The sequence below is a fragment of the Trachypithecus francoisi genome, unplaced genomic scaffold (assembly GCF_009764315.1).
Source record: "Trachypithecus francoisi isolate TF-2019V2 unplaced genomic scaffold, Tfra_2.0 Lachesis_group2, whole genome shotgun sequence".
In the NCBI taxonomy this organism is placed as follows: Eukaryota; Metazoa; Chordata; class Mammalia; order Primates; family Cercopithecidae; genus Trachypithecus; species Trachypithecus francoisi.
The window spans coordinates 27,198,716-27,221,537 of record NW_022681465.1 but is presented as its reverse complement, the minus strand read 5'-3'; the positions used below and the strand labels follow the sequence as shown (position 1 = coordinate 27,221,537).

General features: G+C 35.7%; 1 protein-coding gene across 4 annotated transcripts in view; it reads left to right on the top strand.

Moving 5' to 3' along the window:
* FER (FER tyrosine kinase) overlaps positions 1-22,822 on the top strand; it is a 451,703-nt gene that overhangs the window by 277,776 nt on the left and 151,105 nt on the right. For 3 of the 4 annotated variants that reach the window (XM_033178963.1, XM_033178962.1, XM_033178965.1), the window contains 2 exons: positions 15,331-15,387; positions 22,581-22,696. In XM_033178963.1, coding sequence (XP_033034854.1) covers positions 15,331-15,387; positions 22,581-22,696 — 173 coding nt within the window. Of the gene's footprint in view, positions 1-15,330; positions 15,388-22,580; positions 22,697-22,822 lie in introns of those variants that run through there. The other variant, XR_004429709.1, reaches the window with a different exon arrangement.

Sequence of the window (22,822 nt, the reverse complement as noted above, 5' to 3'; positions counted from 1 at the left end):
CTCTTATCTCCATTTTTATTCTTTATCTCAGCATTGTTTGTGGGTTTTTTTTTTTCTATAACTTTTTTTTTTTTTTTAATTTGCAAACATTTTCGCTTTTTCTTCTCTTCATGAAGAGGGACATTGTTTCACTCACCCTATCTAGCCAGTGCCTAGCACACTGCCTGTCACTTGATAGATATTCAGTAAATACTTGTTGAATGGATGAATGAACGAGCAGTTGTGGTTTACTTAAAAGGAAAGACAAGGTGCTAGGAGTAGACCAGTATGAGAGATGATTAACTCCCCTTTCCCTCAAAGATTTAAGGGTTCTTGAGTAAGAGGAACAATGGTTAATGTTTATTAAGCACGTATTATATGTTAGGCACTGACCGAGTACTTTATTAAGATCTCATTTAATATTTGGAGCCACCTTATATAGTAGCTTCTTGTTTTATCTTTATTTTGCAGATAAGGAAGCTGAGACTGAAAGAGGCCATGTTGCTGAAAGTTACACAGCTAGTGCAGAACAGCCATATTTAAAGCCCAAGTAGTTTGACTCCAGAGCCTAGTCTCTTAACAAATACGTAGAACAGAAGACTATTTCTGCAGTGCTGTAGATCATTGTAGTTTCCTTAGCCTTTGATGCTATTGAAGAGGATTCTGATAAACTCAGTGGAACAGTACATAATACCCCTCAGACACCTCTTGCCAGTGTCAGGTTCCAATAGCCCAACAAAATGACACTACTATGTATTCCTTAAAGCCTGGACAAGGGTCACTCCTTGCATCTCTCTTCCTCGTAAGACTGCCACCCTATGCAGAGTGGAATGGAAAGAGAACGAAAGAAAGCAGTGGAGAGAGGTCCCTGGGAGCAAGATCCTGATTCACTTTAACTCACAGGCAGGTCTCTTTTCTAGTAGCCACTGGGGACAGTGCCAAGCCCATCTGATAGAGACCCTTACTTCATAATGACCAGTGTGTGAGGTATGGAGGACGGTGGGTAGATACTAAAGAATGAAAGGAAAAAGTCAGGAATCTCATCTTTTTTGCTCTTTGAAGGTGGAGGTACTGTCTAATCCCCCTTTCTTTTTCCTATTCTCGCTGGATAATAAACTCCTGAGAGCAGAAACTATATTTCGCTTTCATTTTAATGAGCCCCTGTGCCTTTCACATCATGTTTGTTAAATAATTCATCAGCACAAGGGATAAATCTATGACATAGTATTTAGAGGTGAATAGTAAGATGTTTCTTGTAGGAATTTGATAGACTGTGTTGAATCTACATATTTTCTAGCTACCTATTTTTAGTCACTCAGTTGCTAGAACCTGGAAAGGGTCCGTATCAGCATTTTTTCACTTATTATCACCTGAGTTGCTTCCTTTGGAGGGCATAACTGTTGGCTCTGAGAGTTTTTTAGTCAAGAAAAATGAGACATTCTAAAGTTGAGATGAATGAAAATGAGTTAGAAAATATTCATATATGTACAGAAAATTATACAGCCTTTTGTTTAATTAATACTATCCTATAATAAATTAATACTATCCTATAATAAACGAGTTTATTTCATAAGTAGGGAAATTGCATAGACATACATTAAAAATAAGAACAATAAAAATCGTTTCTAGGATGATAGGATAAAATAAATTACGTACATACAAGAACTATTTTATGTAGCTTGCAAATATAATGAAATATTTTCTAAGGTAATAATGTATGTGTTTCCTAAATAGGAACCATTTGGGAAGAAAGTACTTTTGGATTATTTAGAATGAATTTATAGAACATTTAAACAAATACTCAGTTACTAAAAGCTTCTCATAGATTCCAGATGGGCAACTACTTTGCATACTTTTCAATAAGTTTTTTTTTTTTTCCTCTAAAGCAACCCTGATAACCTTAATGACAAAGCTGATCAAATTCGGAATAATTCTTGGATTTGAACTCTAGTAGGCGCCAAGAAGGCAGACAAAATAAGAACTTAGAGACAAGGAACTAAGCAGAAGGTTATATCTGGGTGCAGAAAGTTTGTTTTGCATTGTGTTATTTTTGCTGACGTGGGATTTATGGAGTATAAATAAAGTGAGGCGGAGGCTCTAGGCGCGGCCGCCATGTTCTCTGTTTAAAAAAAATAAAAAAAAAAAAAAATAAAAGGTTCTATGGCTGAGACTTTGAGTGAAATAAATGTGCTGAGCCAGCTAGGAAGATAATGAAGCAGGCTGACTGAAAACTTGCATATAAAAGAAAAATAGAGATAGCAAATATTTTTCAGTATGAATAGTAGAAAAATCTCTGAGAATCATCTTATGTATTGTGACATTTTGTTAATTATTCTAGGGATGATATGTTGGTCTTTGTGTGTTAGCTCCAAAATATCATGTTGTCAATATGTTTAGAAATTCATCTGCTACAGGTATTAAGTCTTTGTAGTGAGATAGTTTTTAAAGTCTGTATTTAAATTTTGCCTTTTTTCCCTTTCTTTCAAACTATTACACTAGATGATTACTACTGTACCTTTAACCAGGGGATGGACAAAGCTTATATTTCCAATATTTTTGGTAACTAAATCCTCATGTTGAACCTTCACTACATTGACTGTTGCTGAGAAATAGATTGTATTACTGTATTGGTGAATTGGCCTGTATTTAAGGTAGAATTATTTATCAAAAACAATGGTTTAAAAATGAAAATGTTGAATTAAAAATATAACTTCAGTCATGTGGAAGCAAGAACTTCTATTTCAGTTTTGAATGTTGGGAAGACATACAGGAATAGAATAAGATTGTTCTTTACTATTAGTATTTTCTTTTGGTGGGCATTCTTTCTGGAGAACTGTGAATCAAAGGGAAGTGTTAATTTAAGTCACACTTCTAATCACTCTGACTTACCTACTTGAGATCGAATTTCAAATACGTCCCTGTGCCCCTTAAAGGATAACTTTAGGAAGAAATGGTACAACCATCCAAAGGGATTTGGCAGGGGTTGATTGACATAATAAATAATGACCATCTGTACTCTGTAGCAGTCCATCAAGAAGCACAATTAGTTTCCTGCAGCCTGGGCAGACTGCTGGTTGTCTTCAGCAGGTGAACAAAGGAGATGTTGCTTATTTGCTACTTGTTCACTTTATTTAAAATGACTACATTTGTGAAGCAAAATTCTAAGATTTAGGTTTTAACATTTTAAAACTAATTTGATTTTATTTTCAGTTATTTTTATAGCTTTTGCTTACTATTATATCTACTTGTATAAAGATGTGGGATTTACAAGAACATAGTGTTTTCATTAAAAGTACTATATTAATGACTTAATTTTGTTGAAACCTTATTTTTAAGTGATTTTATATTTTATAGAAAATTTGGTACAGAGTTATTGTGGGAAAATGGAATATTTGTCGTTTATCTAGTTGAAATAAGTGGTATACAGACCGAAGTTCAGTTATTTTTTTTTTAGGTTACAGATTACATAAAGATTATACAAAATTGACTCATTACTCTGCCAGTTATGTTAAGACATACTTGATTACAACTGTAAAGTTTTTTGTGATTTTATTTTTTGACACAAAAACTGTGAATGTGCAAAATGCAAAGCTTTAGATTGTAATCTAATAAATGCAGTGGATGAAGAGCAATCTATAATTGATTTGCATAGAAATAATTTGAAACAAAGTATGTAAATCATAAGTTAAAAAAATCTGATAGGACTAGAACCTGAAACTTGAAATAGAATTTATAATCCACTGTGTTTCAATTAATTAAAATTGATTGCATCATTATCTCTGAACTTGAAAGAGTCATATGCATTGCTTTAAATAAATTACTCTATTTTGGGTAACAGTGTAATTTGTTAGAAAGGACATAAGCTTCAGATTCAGACATATATGGGTTCAAACCTTGTTTCTGCCATTTGCTGTCAGAGTAGCCTGTCTCTCAGAACCTCAGAGTTTTGGCTTGATGGTCCCACTAACACCCCCAAGTTCAGTGATTCACTAAAAAGGCTCACCTAAGTTAGTATAAAGTTGTACTCAAGGCTAGGATTTATTGTCGCAAAGGACTCATGTAGGAACAGCAAAAGCTAGGTCAAAAGAGGCTTTCTTGCCCTATTTATAGCAGGAATTTTATGGATAAGTCTTTCTGTCTACAAACTGCAAGGCCATGTGTGATACCATTGCTCAGGAAATTCCATTTGAGTTTTGGAGTCCAAAGTTCTTACCAGGGGCTGATCACATACCTGTTACTTGACCAGCCATGGTGAGGACCCCAAACCAGGCACCATGTATATAGAGTGAATATTTATGTTTGCTTTAAATATGCTAACAATCTAGTTCTTCTTTACCGTGATGACTTCAGTCATTATGGACTAACATTACTCAGTAACTTTTGAACATTCCAGTAGTTTAGTTCTCAGTTTCACCAAGGGTTGTCAACAGTATAGAGATATGCAGAAACTTAATGAAACAGACCTACTTTGTTAAACTTTCCTCACACAGGGTTATTGTGAAAGTTAAACAAGGTACAACTCTGTTTAGTTTTGGTTTTACCTACATCCTTTTAGGCTTTCTTCATCTGAAAATCTGTTTATTTTCTTTTCATTCTTTTTTTTTTTTTAATTAGAGACAGAGTCCCACTTTGTTTCCCAAGCTGGTTTTGATCTCCTGGCCCCAAGCAGTCCTCCTGCCTCGGCCTCCCAGAGTGCTAGGGTGAACCACTGTGCCCAGCCTTATTTTCCATTCATTCTTGAAAGATAGTTTTACCACATTTACTATTTACAGTTGAAAGTTATTTCCTTTCAACACTGGAAAGATACTGTGCTACTTTTGTCTGAACTGTGTGGTTTCAGAAGAGAAGTATGCTTTCTGTGATTTGGTATCCCCTGTAGGTAAAGTCATTTCTCTCTGGCTGCTTTCAAGACTCCTTATCTTTCATTGTCAGAAGTTGATTATGATGAATCTTGGCTTGAATTTATTTGTGTTTATCCTATTTCAGGTCCTGTTAGCTTCTTGTTTGTAGATTTGTGTCTTTTGCCAAATTTGAGAAGTTTCGGGCATTATTTCTTTAAGTACTCTTTCAGCCTTACTCTTTCTCCTCTCCTTTTATCTCAGATCATACAAATGTGGGATGCTTGTCTTACAGGTTCCTAAGGCTCTGTTCATTTTTTTTTTTCACCCAGTCTATTTTCTCTTTGTTGTTCAAACTGGGTAATCTATTGATCTGTCCTCAAGTTCAGTGATCAGCCTCTCTTATCTTCACTTTACTATTGAGCCCATTCGGTGAGTTTTTAAAATTTGCTTTGTAATTTTTAGTTATATACTTTCTATTTCATTCTTTTTTAATAACTTCTGTTTCTATAGCTGAGATAATCTATGTGTTTTCGTATTTTTCAAAGGAATTTGTGAGTGATTGTTGTGCATTTTTCTGGCAGCTTTAAAATCCTCGTCAGATAATTCCAACATCTGATCCATCCCAGTGTTGGGTGACTTATCTTTTTTCATTCAGATTATGATTTTCTTGAGTCTTGATATGATGGATGATTTTTAATTGTACCCTAGACATGTAATCTATGTTAGGACATCTTGGGTCCCATTTAAATCTTTCATTTTTGCAGGTAGTTACCTTGTTTAGGTTTAACAGGTAGGGCCTGACCTGCTTTCAGTGGTTTCAATGACAGTGCAAATTTTAGAGTTTTTTTGATGTTATTTTGTTTTGTTGGTTTATCTGGTGCCACTGGGCTTCCTTCTAACTTGTTGATTTTAGTGCTGCCTCTAGGAGTATAAGGAATTCCTCAAGTCTGGGCTGCCAGGTGTTTCACTGGGGAAGGGCATCTTAGGCCTATGGGATTGTTTGGTAGAATTCTCCTGCCTGTGGCAAACAAAGTACTTCCTGGGCTGGGGCCTTATTATGGTGGGATTCTTTCTCCCATTAGGCATGCTGCCCTGTCGTCTCTGGCAAGGGTGATAGGAGTCTTGGTGCATGGAGACAAAGAGACTTCCCAGGATAGCTCTCATTTTGTGGCAGTGCTTTTCTTGCCAATGCAACCGAGCTGCCTTGTTATTTCTCAGTTGGGGAGTGAGATAACAGGCTCACAGAGACAAAGAGGCCTCTTAGGCTTGGTCGCTCATTGGGCTGTGATCTGTCTTCCTGTTACTTCTGGGCCATCCCAGTATTTCTCGGTGAGGCAGAGCAGTCTTAGGCCAGCAGGGAAAGGGAGTCTTCCCTTAGCTGCTTAGGGTTAGCTAGATTCCCAGTCAATCCCCTTGCAGGTGGTACCGGGCTCATTTGATGGTTTTGAGGACTCTCATATAATCCAGGGGAGGAATAGGCCTTACCTGAGCTGCCTTCTGTGGCTATGTTGGGAGTCAAACTGCCTTCTGTTGTGGCAGCAGGATGGAAGACATCCTGCCACTATTCTGTTCTCCCATTCCAGGAGTTCAAACCAATTCACCCTCCTCATACCATCTTTCAGAGTTCCTTGTTTGCCTCTTGAATTATGTCCAGGATTTATAGCTATAATACTCTCCTGTGGAAAGGAGCAGGGAGAATTATGCTTCTAGAACTTGTCCAATGACCATAGTATTTTAATTGTTTGGATGCTGGATAATATACATTATATATTTGTATAGTAAAACAAATGCTCACATTTTATAAAAAAGTAAAGAGTTACACAATAAAGAGTATTTGGAGACCTCTGGTCTGTAAGATTAAGTGTATGCTTGATTCCTTGCTCTCCATGGCCTGGTTGGAAAGTACATTTCTAGTTTTTCACCGAGCATTGCTCCCCTTTAAGGACTCTTTGCCTTCACTCTTCTTGTGTATTTACTCTATCTAGAAGATTTCTACTTCCTTCTATGCTTTTGCCAGAGTTACTTTCTCCTTTTAGCATATCAGAATCATATCCATGTTCAAGACTTATCTCAAATACTGTCTATTCTTTGAGACTTCTTCTGACTTTTCTAGCACAATATGGCTTCCTTTGCCTCTGAAATCCTTTGTCATCACTTATATTATTCATGTGATACTTGAAATGACGTTTTGAACAGAGTGTCGTCTATCTTTAACTCATTTGTTTGGAGATGAACTTTCCTAGAGAAGCAGTGCTAGCAATGCTTAAATGTATCTATAACATATCCAATGTATGGAGCGTAACTATGATTTTACATGAGTCTAATGGAATATATCCTTATATACTGACAGTTCTATCTTAAAATTCCAAGTTCATATTCCTAGACTTACACCCCTTCTCTACCAGCATTGTAATAGTGAGTCCCATAGAAGTGGTGGCTTCTGTGGGCTATGCCAGAGAGACTGCTGCATGGTAGACTGAAAGTTTGTTGGCAGTGAAGCAAAAAAATAAACTCTTTAGAGATGTTAGAGAGAGGAGAGTTAATGTTGGTGGAACCTGGACAACCACTAATCATAGGTTAGAAAAGAAACTATGTTTCTTTTACACAGGTATGCTTGCCCAACTCCTACCCTTCACTCTCCACACTTACATTTCCTCCCTGCGCCTCATTTTTTTTTACTCAACACAGCTTCTGTTTAATCATTTCTTTTTCCTTCCGAGTTCCTCAAGGAATGGCAATAGATGTTTTCTTTCCACAGACACCAGATTGTGTTTCTCAACACCCAAAGAAGAACTTTAGAGTTTTCTTAGTTGAGTAGCTTTTAGGAAGCAAAAGAAAAGTATTCTGAGAAATTTCGGAAACCTTTCAACCTCTTCAGTATAGCCTTTTTTAACCGTCTTGATAATAGTGACCACTTGTATCTCAGTGTTCCAGCTCTATTCTGTGTATACTTCTCTCTTAGCCTCTTAATTTTTCGTATGCTTATATTAAAGCTCTTGAGAATAGGAACCATGTTTAACTTACTTTGAATTCACATATCTTTAAATTTCTGGCACAGTGTGCAGAAATATGCACATGTACATGTGATATATGTGCATATACCATATATACAGTAAAATGTATTTGGAGCTAGTCTCTGCGCTAATCTGTAGGCTTCCATTCTTTGCCTACCATGCTATTTCACTGTTTTGGCTATCTTTTAGTAAGTTGGCATTGTCTGGTATATTCCAGACTACTTTTTATATCTTTTTGTATGTTATATTGCATCTCAAATTGAGTCCTGGAAAAAGCTTTTCCTGATAGTTTCTTTGACTATAGAGATCCCATTCGCGTATGGTATGTGTACTGAACCCAACCTCTTGCCTGTTCTCTTCAGGAGTCCTCCTTCTTCCCAAAGACTACCATTATATTTCATTGTCATTGTTATCGTAGGAGCAGGCTGAGTTTGAACAGTATCTCAGGTGTGTATTTCTAGTTTTCATTCTTCTGTTTACCAGTTAATGACTTGCATCCTTTTCAGAAAAGGAAAAAAAGAGATAAATCTCAGGTCAATTAATTTTATTTGCAGTCCCAGAGCTAGAATGGAAGGAATTTGAAGTTGTCAGCTATAATGAATGTAGTGAATAAACTTTCAAGTTTCCATGAAACCAGTTTTTGTGAGTTAAATACACTTTCTCCGTGAAGGTACTCACCGTGATGTGTTTAACTGTAAGGAAGAATGATACGTAAAAATTCACTCTAAGGAATTAATTTGGAAATTACCTGATGATTTAGTTACAAAGTTTAATCTCAAGTGTGTTTGAGAAATACTTTTCCTTTAATTCACTTTGTGAATTAATCAATACTGCTTTTTATATATATACATTTTTTATTTTTTGAAATGCAGTCTCACTGTGTCACCTAGGCTGGATTGCAGTGGTGCAGTCTCGGCTCACTGCAGCCTCCCCCTCCCAGGCTCAAGTGATCCTCCCATCTCAGCCTTCTAAGTATCTGAGACTACAGGCACACACCACCATGCCCGGCTAATTTTTTTGTATTTTTTGTAGACACAAGATTTCACCATATTGCCCAGGCTGGTCTCAAACTCCTGAACTCAAGCGATCTGTCCCCCCAGGCCTCCCAGAATACTGAGATTACAAGGGTGAGCCACCACACCCGGCCCCAAATTTCATCATTTCTAAGAAATAACTTTAGAATATTGAATTTTACTTCATAAGTTTCACTTTGTAGGCAACTTTTAAGTGTCCTGAGTATTTCCACAATTTGTTGTTTATAAAAATACTGCCTTTGGAAGATATTTTATGAGATATTGGAACAGTTTTCTAGCATTATTTATAATTATAATTTCTATTTTGTATATGGTAAAACTTTAGGTATCTATTTAGAAATAGATATTAGGTGCATTCTCATGCATTTTTGGAAAAAAATGGAAAGTTATTTTATGCTGGTAGTATTAAGTTTAATTCAAGAATATGAACATTAAGGAAGATAATGTAACTGCTAGAGTATATTGGAGTACTTCTTCCAAGCAGTGAAACTCTATGAAAAGGGAGGGTAAGTTCCAGACACATACTTATGTGTCAGAAGTCACATAACTAGAGGTGGTGGAAGATAGGTATATACTATAAAATATTACATAAGAGGTTCAGGACAAAGTCAGTAATAAGAAAACTCACACCAAATATTAACTATGATTTTTAAAAACTCAAATGTTAATATCTGTAAATTATATTAAATACTTGTTTAACCGACCTAACTCATGGTTATTGTTTAGCTTACCTAATTGTTAAATTAGAATTACCCATTGCTTCTTTATTAAAGTGTGTATAACTACTTTATACATACTGAAATTTAAACACATTTTTCTCTATATTCAGTGAGTAGTTTGGACTCTACCTACAAATATGTATGTAGGAGGCTTAGAATAAGGGTAGAAAGAGGAGAGAGATTTGCACTCCGGTAAAGATAGGATTTCAGAGAGCAAGGTGTGATGGTGCATGTCTGTAATCCCACCTCCTCAGAGGCTGAGGTGGGAGGATTGCTGGAGGCCAGGAGTTCAAGACCAGCTTGAACAAGATGGCAAGACCCTCACTCTTAAAAAAAAGAAAAAGAATTTAGTAAGAACAGGAATTATAGGAAGGCCTGGAGAATCCACTTGGATTCTAAATCTTCAGGAAGATCAGGATACATCAATAATAAAGGGGATGGACTAGATGCTGTTAGTGCCCTACTTATACCCATCATACCTCTCATTATACTCTGGACAACTTTCAGTTGCAGGTGTTTTCATCTTTGGCCTGTTTAGTAGGTCCACAGAAGGGTCCTCTGCCCATGTCTGCCACAAGAATTGCCAAGGATTAACACTTATTTTTCTGCACCCCTCAACCAATGCTACTCAGGAATTTGCATATAAATAAATACCTGTTGGGTGGGCTAATTCTGAGGCTTTTGGCTTGTCTTATTTTCCAGAGTTGGCAACAGTGAAGTGGCTACCTTAATAGCTTACCTTATTGATTGCCCCCACTTCCCTGTATTACATCTCTTTTTCCTTCTGTTCCTTGCGCTTCTCAAATTAACTACTACTTGCGTTTGAATCCTCGTCCCAGAGTCTGCTTCCGAGAGAACCCAAACTAAGACAGGGACAGTAAGCTACCTCACATCCACAAGTTATTAGAACTAGATTCAGTAGCGTCAGCCAACTTCCCAGAAGGGCAGTTAGTCCATCTCATTCATTTCTTCCTTTTCTCAGTCTCACTCACAAATCAATTAATAAAAATAAGTATTATTTGCTTAGGCAATTAGAAAGTACGCTGTAATTTCATGGGTTTATAAGGCCACCAAAATCTTTGTATGCGGCCCATATCTTACAGTGATTACCAAAGCGCATAATTTATATCTCCACAATATCTCTAAGATAAGAGAATTGATAAATAGGAAAAGTGGATTTTTTCTTTTACTGTAATCATGATGTATTAATACTCATGAATTAACATAAAGAATAGAATCCAAATATTAACATGTCAGGAGTCTAAGTCAATCTATTGTAGCTTCAAGATCACAGAAATTTAAGCATTAGTTTTGAACATAGTTCTGTAGATATTTCTGTATGGTCACAGATCACTTGCAAGCAAATGAAATGTTAAATATAACTCTGACAACTCTATTCATTCCTATTATAATACATCTTTTATGTCTTTGCCTTATTTCTATTGATGATTTATACTTAATTACAACTTTTATTTTCATTCATTAACCTGTGGACTGATAAAGCTACTATTCCTATTTCTTGAAAGAGACTAAGAGGCAGTCTGCTTCCATTTCTTCTGTTTTTTCTCTACATCTGAGAAGATTGCAAAAAGTCTCCTTGTCCCTTTACAGAAAACAGAGCAAAGATAGAGACCAGAAATACGTAGTATAATCACTTTAGGATAAACCAGCTGTGGGGCAGTTGTTAAGGAGCGAGCTGCAGCTGTCTTTGGCCATGTCTTCTGAGTGTGACTTTTCTTTCCTTTGGATAGAAGGGGAGAGAAGAAAAGTCAGTAAAAATGAAGGTAAAAGCAGAGTTCCAGGCTTCTTCAGCAGCTCTCCATTCTCCAACTCTGCATTATTCAATGTCCATGTTCCCTAATTTACTTTTGACTTGTTCTCTGATACCATTTCAGAGGCATAAGTAAAGCTTTAGCATCATCGTATAACTGAATTGAATGTCTTTCTCAACCACTTAGCAGCCTCCATAGGAATGTTCCATTTAATAACTAAGGGTGAGAGGGTTGGTAGTTCTACCCCATCTTTATCCAATTTAACAGATTGGGAGTTTGCCCCTCTATCAACACTTCTGCAGAATATCCACAGAAATGGCAGGTACCAAATTCTGATCAAAATAGCCACTGAATTCTCCTCAGGCATTTATTCCTGCCTCTTACAGACTGAGTCACGTGTCTTTTTTTATTATTTACATTTTTACTTTTAATTAACAAATAATAATTGTATATACATTGTGGAATGATTATATCAAGCTAATTAACATATCTGTCACTTCACATAACTTATTTTTGGTAGTGAGATCATTTAAAATCTGGAGTTTTTTGTAGCAATTTTGAAATAGAAATACATTATTATTAACCATGGTCACTTTGCTGTGCAATAGATCTTGGAAACTTACTCCTCCCATCTAACCGAGATTTTGTACCATTTGGTCAACTTACCTCCATTCCTCAATCCCCCACACCTCCTGTTTCTGCTGACCAATATTCTGTTCTCTACTGTTCTTTTTTTTTTTTTTCTGTCTATAACTTAGACTGGATAATTTCTGTAGATCTATTGATAAGTTATCTAAGGACACTGAAATTCAAATTTCGTATGACAGACAGTGAACCAGTTTGGTCTGCAGACTTAGTTTGCCAATCCCTAATTTAATTCAATCCCTGATGGACATGTTTAGAAGGTAGGCTTACTTCTTTTCATTTCCAGGTTATTTTTTCTACCACAGTGTGGTATGTTTGGGGTCTGTTAAAAGCCTGGGGTGTTTTGTCAGAGCCTTTTCTCCTTGCAGGCCGTGAACTCTTCCTCTGTATTTTTTAAACTATTGGCTTCTGCTTTCACAATGACCATGTGCATTCAAGGGTAAAAGTAGCCTATAAATCCTTGACAAGACTTCTTTTCTTAACCTAGCTTTAGTCTCTCAATCCTTCACTATTTTAGTAGCTCTCCAGCGCCTTTAAATGAATGTTTAGGGGTTTTCTTTGTTTAGTGGTTTTTTCTTTTTGTGTTTTTGTTTCTACATTTCATCCTGTTTTTTCAGTGGTTTGCACTACAAGGATTGGGCTGAACTGCCTAGGTTATCATCGTCTAAGGTGGAAAAGCTGTCCAAGAATCAATTTGCAACTTTAAAATAACTTTCCTGACTGCCAGATGGCACTCTTTGAAGAATAACGTTTGCTTCTGTATATAGGGTATGGGGTGGAGAATTAAACCCCAGAACTGCTACTCAAATGGAAAGTACAGCTCTTTTATTTTTTATTTAAAAATGAACTTTATGGTTGTGTAATTTATATAAAATAAAATTTTCCACAGGTTTTAAATATATAGTTCAATGAAATACCAATAAATTGAACTTTTTTTTTTTTTTTTTTTTGGACAGAGTCTTGCTCTGTCACCAGGCTGTACTGCAGTGGCGCAGTCTTAGCTCACTGCAACCTCCACTTCCCGGGTTCAAGTGATTCTCCTGCCTCAGCCTCCTGAGTAGCTAGGACTACAGGTGTGCTCCACCACACCCAGCTAATCTTTGTATTTTTAGTAGAGATGGGGTTTCACTGTATTAGCCAGGAATTGAACATTTTTATAACGCCCCCACAAAGTTGCTTTTTTCTCTTTTGCAGTCATTCTTTCTCAACTCCTGCCCCAAGCAACCACTTCTCTGATATCTAGCATTATAGATTGTCATTCTCTAGAATTTTATGTAAATGGAATTAGTGTCTATGTATGTAAAGTTTGTCTAGATTTATTAGCTCAGCAAAAATGATTTGCAAGTGCTCTGTTATATGCATCCGTAGTAAGTTCCTTTTTATTGCTGAATAGTAGTCAGTTGCCTGAATGTACCAAAATGTGTTTATCAGTTTTCTTTTTGATGGACATCTGAGTTGTTTCTAGTTTTTGGATATTACAAATAGAGCTGCTTCCAACATTTTTTGATGAATATTTTTGTGGATGTATGTTTTCATTTATCTTTGGTTAATTCCTAGGAGAGCAATTTGAGTCATGGGATGTGTATGTTCAACTTTATGAGAAACTTCCAAATTATTTTCCCAAACGCAAAAATCCTTTTTTTGCGTTTGGGAAAATAATGCTTTTGCATTTTCACCAACAATACATAAGGATTACAGTTGCTCCACACCCTCAAAATCTCTTGATATTGTTAATCTTTTTAATTTTAGTGTCTTAATGGTTATGAAGTAATGAAGTACCATCTTACTGTGATTTGTATTTGTATATCATTGGTAACTAACGATGTTAAGTCTCTCTGATGTTCTTACTGGCTGTTTGTTCATCATCTTTTCTGAACTTTTTTAACACAATTCCTTGAACTGGGTTCTTTGTTTTGTTGTTGAGATACCATTTTTGTATATGTTCTTCATACAAATGCTTTATCAGATAGAAATTCAGTATTGCAAAAATGTTCTCCCAGGTTATAGTTTGTCTTTTCATTTTTTAAATGATGCTTTTGAATAAATGTTTTCAATTTTGATGAGGTCCAGTTTTCATTTCTTTTTTATAGTTAGTGTTTTTTGTGCTTCTCTGAGAAACCTTTGCTTACCCACTTGATCATGAGGTTATCCTCCTAAGTTTTCTTCCAGGATCTTTATAGCATTAACTTTATATTTAGGAGGAAAAACTATGCATGAAAACTATTGCATTTTAAAAATCAGTGTTGTCCCTTTGTTTACCTAACAGAGAGTGTTGGTTGAGTGTTTGCCACATGGTATTTCAGAAGGTAAAGCACTTCAAATAACTGTCCAGGACATTTTAAAGTCATAGTTAGGGTGAATTTTTACTTCAAGATGTCTGATTACTTGTTACAACTCATAGATCATAATTACATTTCAATCTATCTTTGTAATGAGGAGAAAACTACACTCTAACATTAATAAGAAACCTAACTCATAAATAAAATATATCAGCCAGGATACTCTTCCTCCACCTCTTCCTTCCTACTCCCCTCCTTTTTTTGTTCCCTTCCTCTCTTTCTTTCCTTTTCATTCCTCCCCTCCTTTTCTCTTACTTTTTCCCTGTTTCCTTCCTCCATTAAAAAACATATTTTTTCTTACTTTGTGGTATTGTGGGGTTTCGTAGTTGAGCTTTTTTTACATGATAAAATATCCTCTAGTAATTGGTTCTTGAGATCAGATAATGGGATGCTCTCTTCCAACGATATGTTTGCATCACTGGCCTTATGCACCCTAGTGATACTGTAATTGGTGTTTCTTGCTTTATTATACCACAGGAAATTACTTGGGGAAGATATGGGACTGTATGAAGTGTCAGAGACAGCTATAACTCATGGCCCATTTATATGTGGAAAAATTAGCTCTTAGTAATATGATTTGAGTAGAAAAATAATTTCTAAGATTAAATGAGAACTGAAAATTTTGCATTGTAAAATCAAACTCCCTCATGGCCTTATGACAGCTTTTTGAAATGACAAATAGTAGCATAACATAAACTTTATGGTTGGTGGAAAGTGCATGCTGTGTTCTAGTTACAGGGATACTATCATTTCAAACCTGAGATTTCTGATGGAATTTGGCTGTAATGTAGACTTTAATATCCTATTGTGTAGTATCGTTTCTTAAATCTGTTTTATAGCATCTTGGGGTTATAACTTCTTAGTGTGCTGTTGATTGAATGGTGTGAATGAAATATCCCTTTAGGTCTATTTTCCACTGGCTCAAATGCAACTTCAAGAAGCGTACCCTTGCTTGTACTAAACAACAGTTCTTATTCTTTGCTGTAGGACAAGAAATGGATTCTCAGTCATGAAGATGTCACATTGGGAGAATTACTGGGCAAGGTATGTAATCAACTGAGCTAAATAACTAGAAGTCTCTATATTGATTCTGAAGACTGCAGATTTTTTCATTTTCTTCAAAGCTTTTCTTATATTGCCACGAGGCACATTACACATTAACTAGAATGCAATACTGTATCTGTTATCAATATTTTGATGCTCACTGAAATAGATGTGTGAAAGTCTTTGAAAGGTTTAAGGATGATTCTTAACTTTTAAGAATATTATGTGTGTGTTTTCCCCTGGAAGGACTAAAAATCATAATGATTTTATTTCAGTATGCAGTAAAGTCAAAACTAGTGAACTGAGATTTGAAAAGAAACAGTGAGATAATAAAAGTTTAAATAAATACCCAAAAGTCTTGTTCTTTTTGTTTCTGGTTACATGTGATAGTTCAGGAAAAAATGACATACAGCCTCTTGGGATTTCAGGATTGTGTATAGAATTACAGTATGTAACAACACTGGAACACTGGGCATATTTGAATCTAAAAATGTGGACAAGATACTTGTTTCAATATAAATATTAATTTTATAACTAATTCTATTAATCAGAAAAAGCAACTATATATAATAAAAGTTCCTTTTCTTCCAACATAGTTGGAAGTTTCTTTGAACTCATAGGCCATAGTCAAGTATATGTTATTTAACAATAATGGTGGATACTTGAGAATTAACCAAATGGACTATTTGAAAATTTATTAATAATAGTTTATTTATAATTGAGTTCCAGTGAATAAGTACTCACTTTTTTGTCAATGACTTAATTAGCGATGTTTCTATTAATATATAAAAATACTAATTCAGTTTATCTTCATGGTGTGATACAAAAAATAGTATAAAATATATATTTAGGAAAAGCTAATATACATATGAGTGATCAGTACTGAACTTAATTAAGGCTCAACATTTTAGATAAAGAAATGATTATTCATTACTTTTTTAATTCAAATGTAAATTTGATGAATTGACTATTTTCCCCATTTTTAAAAAATTTCTGAGAAAGTAAATGTCTGTTGAAATAATGTAGTTTGCAGGATTCTTATCATTTATTATTTTAAAATACCTTTCCCAAATGGAAGCATCAGATTGTTATTGGAAAGCAGATTTTTATTGGCATATTTAGTAAGTAAATTCTAAAGAACTTCAAGCTAAAAGCAGTGACTCATATGTTATTTCCTCTGGGTTTCTTTCCTCGTCCTTAAGGAAATATTTCTTATTTCTCTTGCTCTAGGTAACTCAGTAGCAGTGACTAGAACAAAAAATATTACAAAGATTAATTTCCATGATACAGTTAAATAATAAATTTTAAAACTAAAGCATTTACTGAAATAAAAGCAGAATATGTTGAGAAGGACAGACTTTTTAGTACTATGGAAAAAATATTTTTAGTTAAAGAGAAATATTTCTATTTTTGTGTTTAGTTTATGCTATAAAGTATTAGGAGGAATTTATCTCCTTAGACTATTTCAAAGAATAATTATTTTCTCAACAACAAGTAATATGTCAGTCTCAATGAATTTATTTTAAATAAAAGACTGAGACTTTGAGGCAATGTGTAGCTTAATTTCATCCAGTATTTTTAAGTACAAGAAAATGGTTGTTTAATATTTTTCACTGCCTATTTTAAATAATCATTTACAGTATACTGCTTAAGAGTGCATGGCTAATTAAGACAATTAGCCATGGTTCCTGTCGTTAGAGACTTTGGAGTTAAGTTGTAATATAAGATAATGGCAGGAATGCTGAGTTTTTTTTGTATTCAGCACTGTATTTTTAGTAGACTGTACTTGATATACAGTATCAGGTGCAGCTATAGTCGATAGTTGGTATACAGTAAATATTCAGTCATCCAGTGTTTTTTGAATGCCTACTATGTGCAAGGCACTTTTCTGGGCACATTTTACAGTATCAATGAGCAAGTAGTCAGAAATCCTTTCTCTTATGGAGCTTAATAATCTCTCTAGAAGGAGAAGATAAGCAATAAGCATAATAAATAGGTAAATTTTGTAATGTCAGAGGCTGCTAAGTCCCGTGAAAAATATAGAGAGATTGGAAGCGTTACTAGTTGTAGTTGCTGTTTTTAGTAGGAAATCCAGATAAACCTTATTATCTTATGTTTACTTTTGAATAAAGACTTGAAGGAGGTGGGAAATTTAGCCACATGGACATCTGAGGGAAGAGGGATCTATGCAGAGTAAACAGCCAATGCAAACTGTGTTTGAAGAACAAGGGAGGCATTTTGGTTATAACAGTAAGCAAAGGGAATATGATAGGAGAGGAAGTCTGTAAGGTGAGGAGGTATAAATTATATTGACCTTGTAAGTCATTGTAATTAGTTTGGCTCTGATTATGAATGAAATGGTGAGCTGGTGGGCAATTTTGAGAGAAGGAATGGCATGATCTTTTTAAAAAAGTTATTCTGGGAGTTGTGAAAATAGGCTGACAACTTGGAAAGGTTAGGAGGCAGTTGAACTTACCTGACTAAAAGATGATGCTAGATTAAGATGATAGCAATTGAGGTGGTGTGAAGTAGTGAGTTCTGGATGTATTTTTGAAATTGAACCAGTTGAATATCCTGATGCACTCTGTACGTGGGGTATTAGAGAAAGATTTCAGTCCTAAGTGTAAAAGATTTCAGGGAATGAGAAGAGGTGTTCAGTTTTGGATGTATTGAGTTTTTCTATTAGACTTCCAAGTGGGGATGATGGAAACTATTGGGTATCAAGTCTGGAGTTAGAGAAAAGAGGTCTGAGTCAAAAGTACAAATCTGGTAGGTGTTAGTATATAGCTGGTACTTAATACAATTAAATGAATTCAACAATGGAGTGAGTCTAGATGAAGAAGAGAAGAAGATCAAGGATTGAGCCTTGCTCACTGAAACATTAAGAGGTGGAAATAAGAGAAGCAGTCCCCAAAGGAGGTTGAAAAGAGCAGCCAAGTAAGAAGGCAGAAAACCAGGAGATATGATGCCTTGGAAGACAACAGGAGAAAGTGTATACCAAGGAAGACAGTGATCAGTTGTGTTAGATGATGCTGAAAAGCCAAACGAGATGGGATTTAGCAATGAGAAGATCACTGGTGACTTGCCTGAGCAGTTTCCTTGGGATGCTTTAGGTGAAAGCCAATTTGGAATGGATTTGAGAAGAACGGGAGGAGAGAATTAGAGGTAGCAAAGATGTAATTCCTTAAAGTTTTGCTGCAAAAGAAATCAGAGATGTGGGGTGATAGTTTCAAGAGAATGATTTGTGCTTTGTAATTGTTATTGTTTAACTTGAGAAAAATAATAGCATACTAGTTTGCAGTTGGGAATAATCTAGTGAAAATTAATCATTTAAGAGAGAGAGAGAGAAATTGCTACAGCATCATCCTTGAGTAGGTAAGAGGGGATGCAGTTTAGTTCACAATGAAGGATTGACTTTAATAGAAACACAGTAGTTCACTTTTTATAACAGCGAGGAAGATTGGTAGGTGGGTCAGTAGAGCAACAAGAGCCCAAAGTTCTCTTTACATTGCTTTGATTCTTGAAATGAAGTAGGAAGCAAAAGCATCAGCAAAGAATGAGGATGGGAGATTTGAGAAGAGAATAGAAGAGAAGCAGTCATCCAGAAAACGGGGAGTGTGAGTGGTCTAAAAAATTATAATATGATTATTGAGTACGTTAAGGGCCCCCTAAGGGTTTGTGTTCATGAATTTAAAGTTAAATCAGTCAGCATGATTATGGTTTTTCTCCAGCCATATTAGCTTTATAGGTGCAGAGTAGGCAGAGTTTTGGATTTAATCAGACTTGTAGATTTGCCAAGGGAGTTTTACAAATTAACAGAAGAGCAAATAAATTGAGAATGTATGGGAAGGCAGTTGTAATTATTGACCATGGAATTTAAGGTGGAATACAGGAGGAGGAGAATATAATAAGAGAGTGATGTAAAAGGTGATAGAACCTAAAGACTGTCAGTTCCTATAAAGTCAAAGGAGTTTTGAAGTCTGGATAAGTATTCCAAAAAGAAGAGGAAGTAAGCTAGAAAGATATAAACCAACCAGAAGATGAGACAAATGAGATAGATGTTATAGAGCATTTGCATTATAGGTATGGCACAGTTTAAGATATGACCCTAGAAAATAGATTGGAGTGCAAGATAATTGGAGGAGAGATGATCAAGAAACTGAAAGTTTGAATTGTTGGAAGGACCTTTAAATGTCTATTGAAATTACAAAGTATTAGGACACTGGGTAGACTGACAGTTACCCAAGGGCTCAAATTGTCAATAAACAAAATGTTTTCAAATTCAGTAAATGACAGCTGGAGTGAGGAATAGTGGGTAATACAATTGAGTGACAAATTTTCAAAGCTGAGAGTTTCAGGAATGTGGGAGAGATAATGGTTTAAAACCAATAATAAGTAGGTAATAGAACACTGTGTTCTTTCTGCAGGGCAATGGTAGGATTATATGTGGGGAAAATAAGTCATTACTTAAGTTTAGATGGCAAAAGGAAGTTCATCCACCATTTGGGTCTTCTCTAATAAGAGCCATTATTTTGTTAGAACAGGAAGTTAAAGGAAATGATCAAAGAATAGATTGAAAATATAATTTTGAGGATGATGGACCATGAATTCCAGAAGGCACTATGCAAGTTGGGGATAGATGAGAAAGGAGGATCAAACAGAAGTATGCTGAATCTGAGGGGGCTGGAGAGGGAGAGATGAAGATTAACCTAGGACCACGGTCATCTTATGTTGACTGATGTAAACACAGTCAAGGGGCATAAGATTTGTCCTCAGGGACTGAAGGGCAGCAGCAGAGATGAAGTCATGCTTCATGACTTTTCGTCTCATCCTTTGCATCTTAGAAAGGTTAACCTGATTCAGGATCTCAATTCTGTCACCTAAGCTGATCTCATATTCAGCCCCCCACCTCCCCTTTAAAGCAAAGGTTTGCGTTGAATGATTCAGTGGTACAGAGTGATGAGTGTCCTGGGCTTCCTCCTCACCTCTTTGGATGGAGAAGAGGTGGTCTGGGAAAGCATAGTCGTTTCTCAGTGTCTGAAGATTGTCTGCCTGACCACCATTGATAGAGTTGACATTCTCTGGATAATGATTGCTAAATTAATGTTTAAATTTTTCAAATGCCTTGTACATGCCAGTACCTCTTAAAATAGGGCAGAAACCATTAGAAAGACACAAAGGGCAATGGGGAGATGTGTATTCAGGGACAGGAGACATAATTTTGGGAAAATCAAGAAAGTTCATGAACGAGGGGCATAAGAAATGGACTTAAAGATGAGGTATCAGCTTCTGATTGGAGATGGGAGTTTTCCACAGAGGGAAAAATGTAGAAAAGGCATGACATGTATTTAGGGATCACTATGTATTTGAGTTCAGAACACATATAACAGTTGGGGGTTATAATATGGAGCTATATAGAGGCCAAGAAAGTGATAGTAATTGAAGGATGGATATTGAGCAAAGCAGTAGTATAATCAAAGTTTTCTCTGGAAAGATTAATCTGGCAGTGCTGTTCTAGGTGGATTGGAGAGGTGAGGGACTGAAGATGAGATCAGCTTAGGTAACAGAATTGAGATCATGAATCAGTGTAACCTTTCTGAGATGCAAGGGATAAGACAAAAAGTATTATGGAGGTAGGGTCTGAATGCTTACAAGGCAATTGATGGTTCTAGTAACTGAAAAAAGTAATATAGCCAGGAAAAATCTTTTGATTAATAGAACAGTAAGTTTTAGACAAGCTGAATTGTAAGTGCTTTAGGTAAGTGGAGGCCCAGCAGTAACCATGTAAATTAATAATATCTTCTCTCAGCTCTACCTCTGATGTAATAAGTAATCTGACAATTGTGGGTAAAAGACAATCTCTTGAGAATAATAGAGATGCGAAGCTCAAATTTTCCTTTTTTAAATTTATCATGAATGTTTACTGTTTAAGTATGTTTATTTTTATGAAAATATGATTTACCATTGTTTTATAAATATTTGAGTTGGCTATTAAATAGTAAAAATTGAATATGACTTGTTAAAAATATTTTAAAGTATTTTAATTTTATTTATTAATAAGCAATAGTTCAAGGTATAAATTTTGTGAACTTTAAACATTAATAGTTACATTCATCTTAGTGCTCTAAAACTCAGTAAGTATAGCAGACTTCTAGTTTAGTTACTTCTTGCTCAACAATAGCATTAAAGTTTATTATAAAATGTTTGCATACGCCGGGCGCGGTGGCTCATGCCTGTAATGCCAGCAGTTTGGGTGGCCGAGGCGGGCAGATCACGAGGTCAAGAGATCGAGACCATCCTGGCCAATATGCTAAAACCCTGTCTCTACTAAAAATACAAAAATTAGCTGGACATAGTCATGCACGCCTGTAGTCCCAGCCACTCGGGAGGCTGAGGCAGGAGAATCGCTTGAACCTGGAAGGCGGAGGTTGCAGTGAGCTGAGACTATGCTGCTGTACTCCAGCCTGGTGACAGAGTAAGCCTCTGTCTCAAAAAAAAAAAAAAAGTTTGCATCGTATGATTATAGCTATGTAAAAAATACATATGCAGTGTAAAAAAACCTAAGAGAATATTTAAGAATAGCTGTTGTGCTAGTGTGTTAGCCTTATTTTTCTTCTCTGTAATGTTTTGAATTTAATTTTTAAAAATAGATTTCAAAATTTCTTCTCTTCTAAAATAAACGCACCATAAATCAAGCTTTTTTTTTTTTTAAGACGGAGTCTCACTGTGTTGCACAGGCTGGAGTGCAGTGGTGCAGTCTCCGCTCACTGCAAGCCCTGCCTCCTGGGTTCATGCCATTCTCCTGCCTCAGCCTCCCAAGTAGCTTGGACTACAGGCACCTGCCACCACATTCAGCTAACTTTTTAAATTTTTTTGGTAGAGATGGGGTTTCACTGTGTTAGCAAGGATGGTCTCGATCTCCTGACCTCGTGATCCGCCCGCCTCGGCCTCCGAAAGTGCTGGGATTGCAGGAGTGAGCCACCGTGCCCAGCCAAATCAGACATTTTATACCATAATATGTCCTAGCCATAGAGTAAAGTTAGAAGTTCTTATATCTGATAGAAATTAGTTAATCTCGGGTGATATTGACATGTAGGTAAGCACCTTCCTCCTCCTTGGTACCTTTGCTTGTATCTGGTAAAGATTTACATGCTGTCATTTACCCCAGACAATGAATATATTTCTATTTTCAGGGAAATTTTGGTGAAGTATATAAGGGCACATTAAAGGATAAAACTTCTGTTGCTGTTAAAACGTGTAAAGAAGATCTTCCTCAGGAATTGAAAATAAAATTTTTACAAGAAGCCAAGTGAGTTATTTAAATTAATCAAAATATATATTTATTATGTAAATGATTTATTAAAATGTAAGTTTGAAGGCATCTTAAATTGTGATTTACTGAAATAGTAGGGGTAAGCACTTTTACAATGTGGAA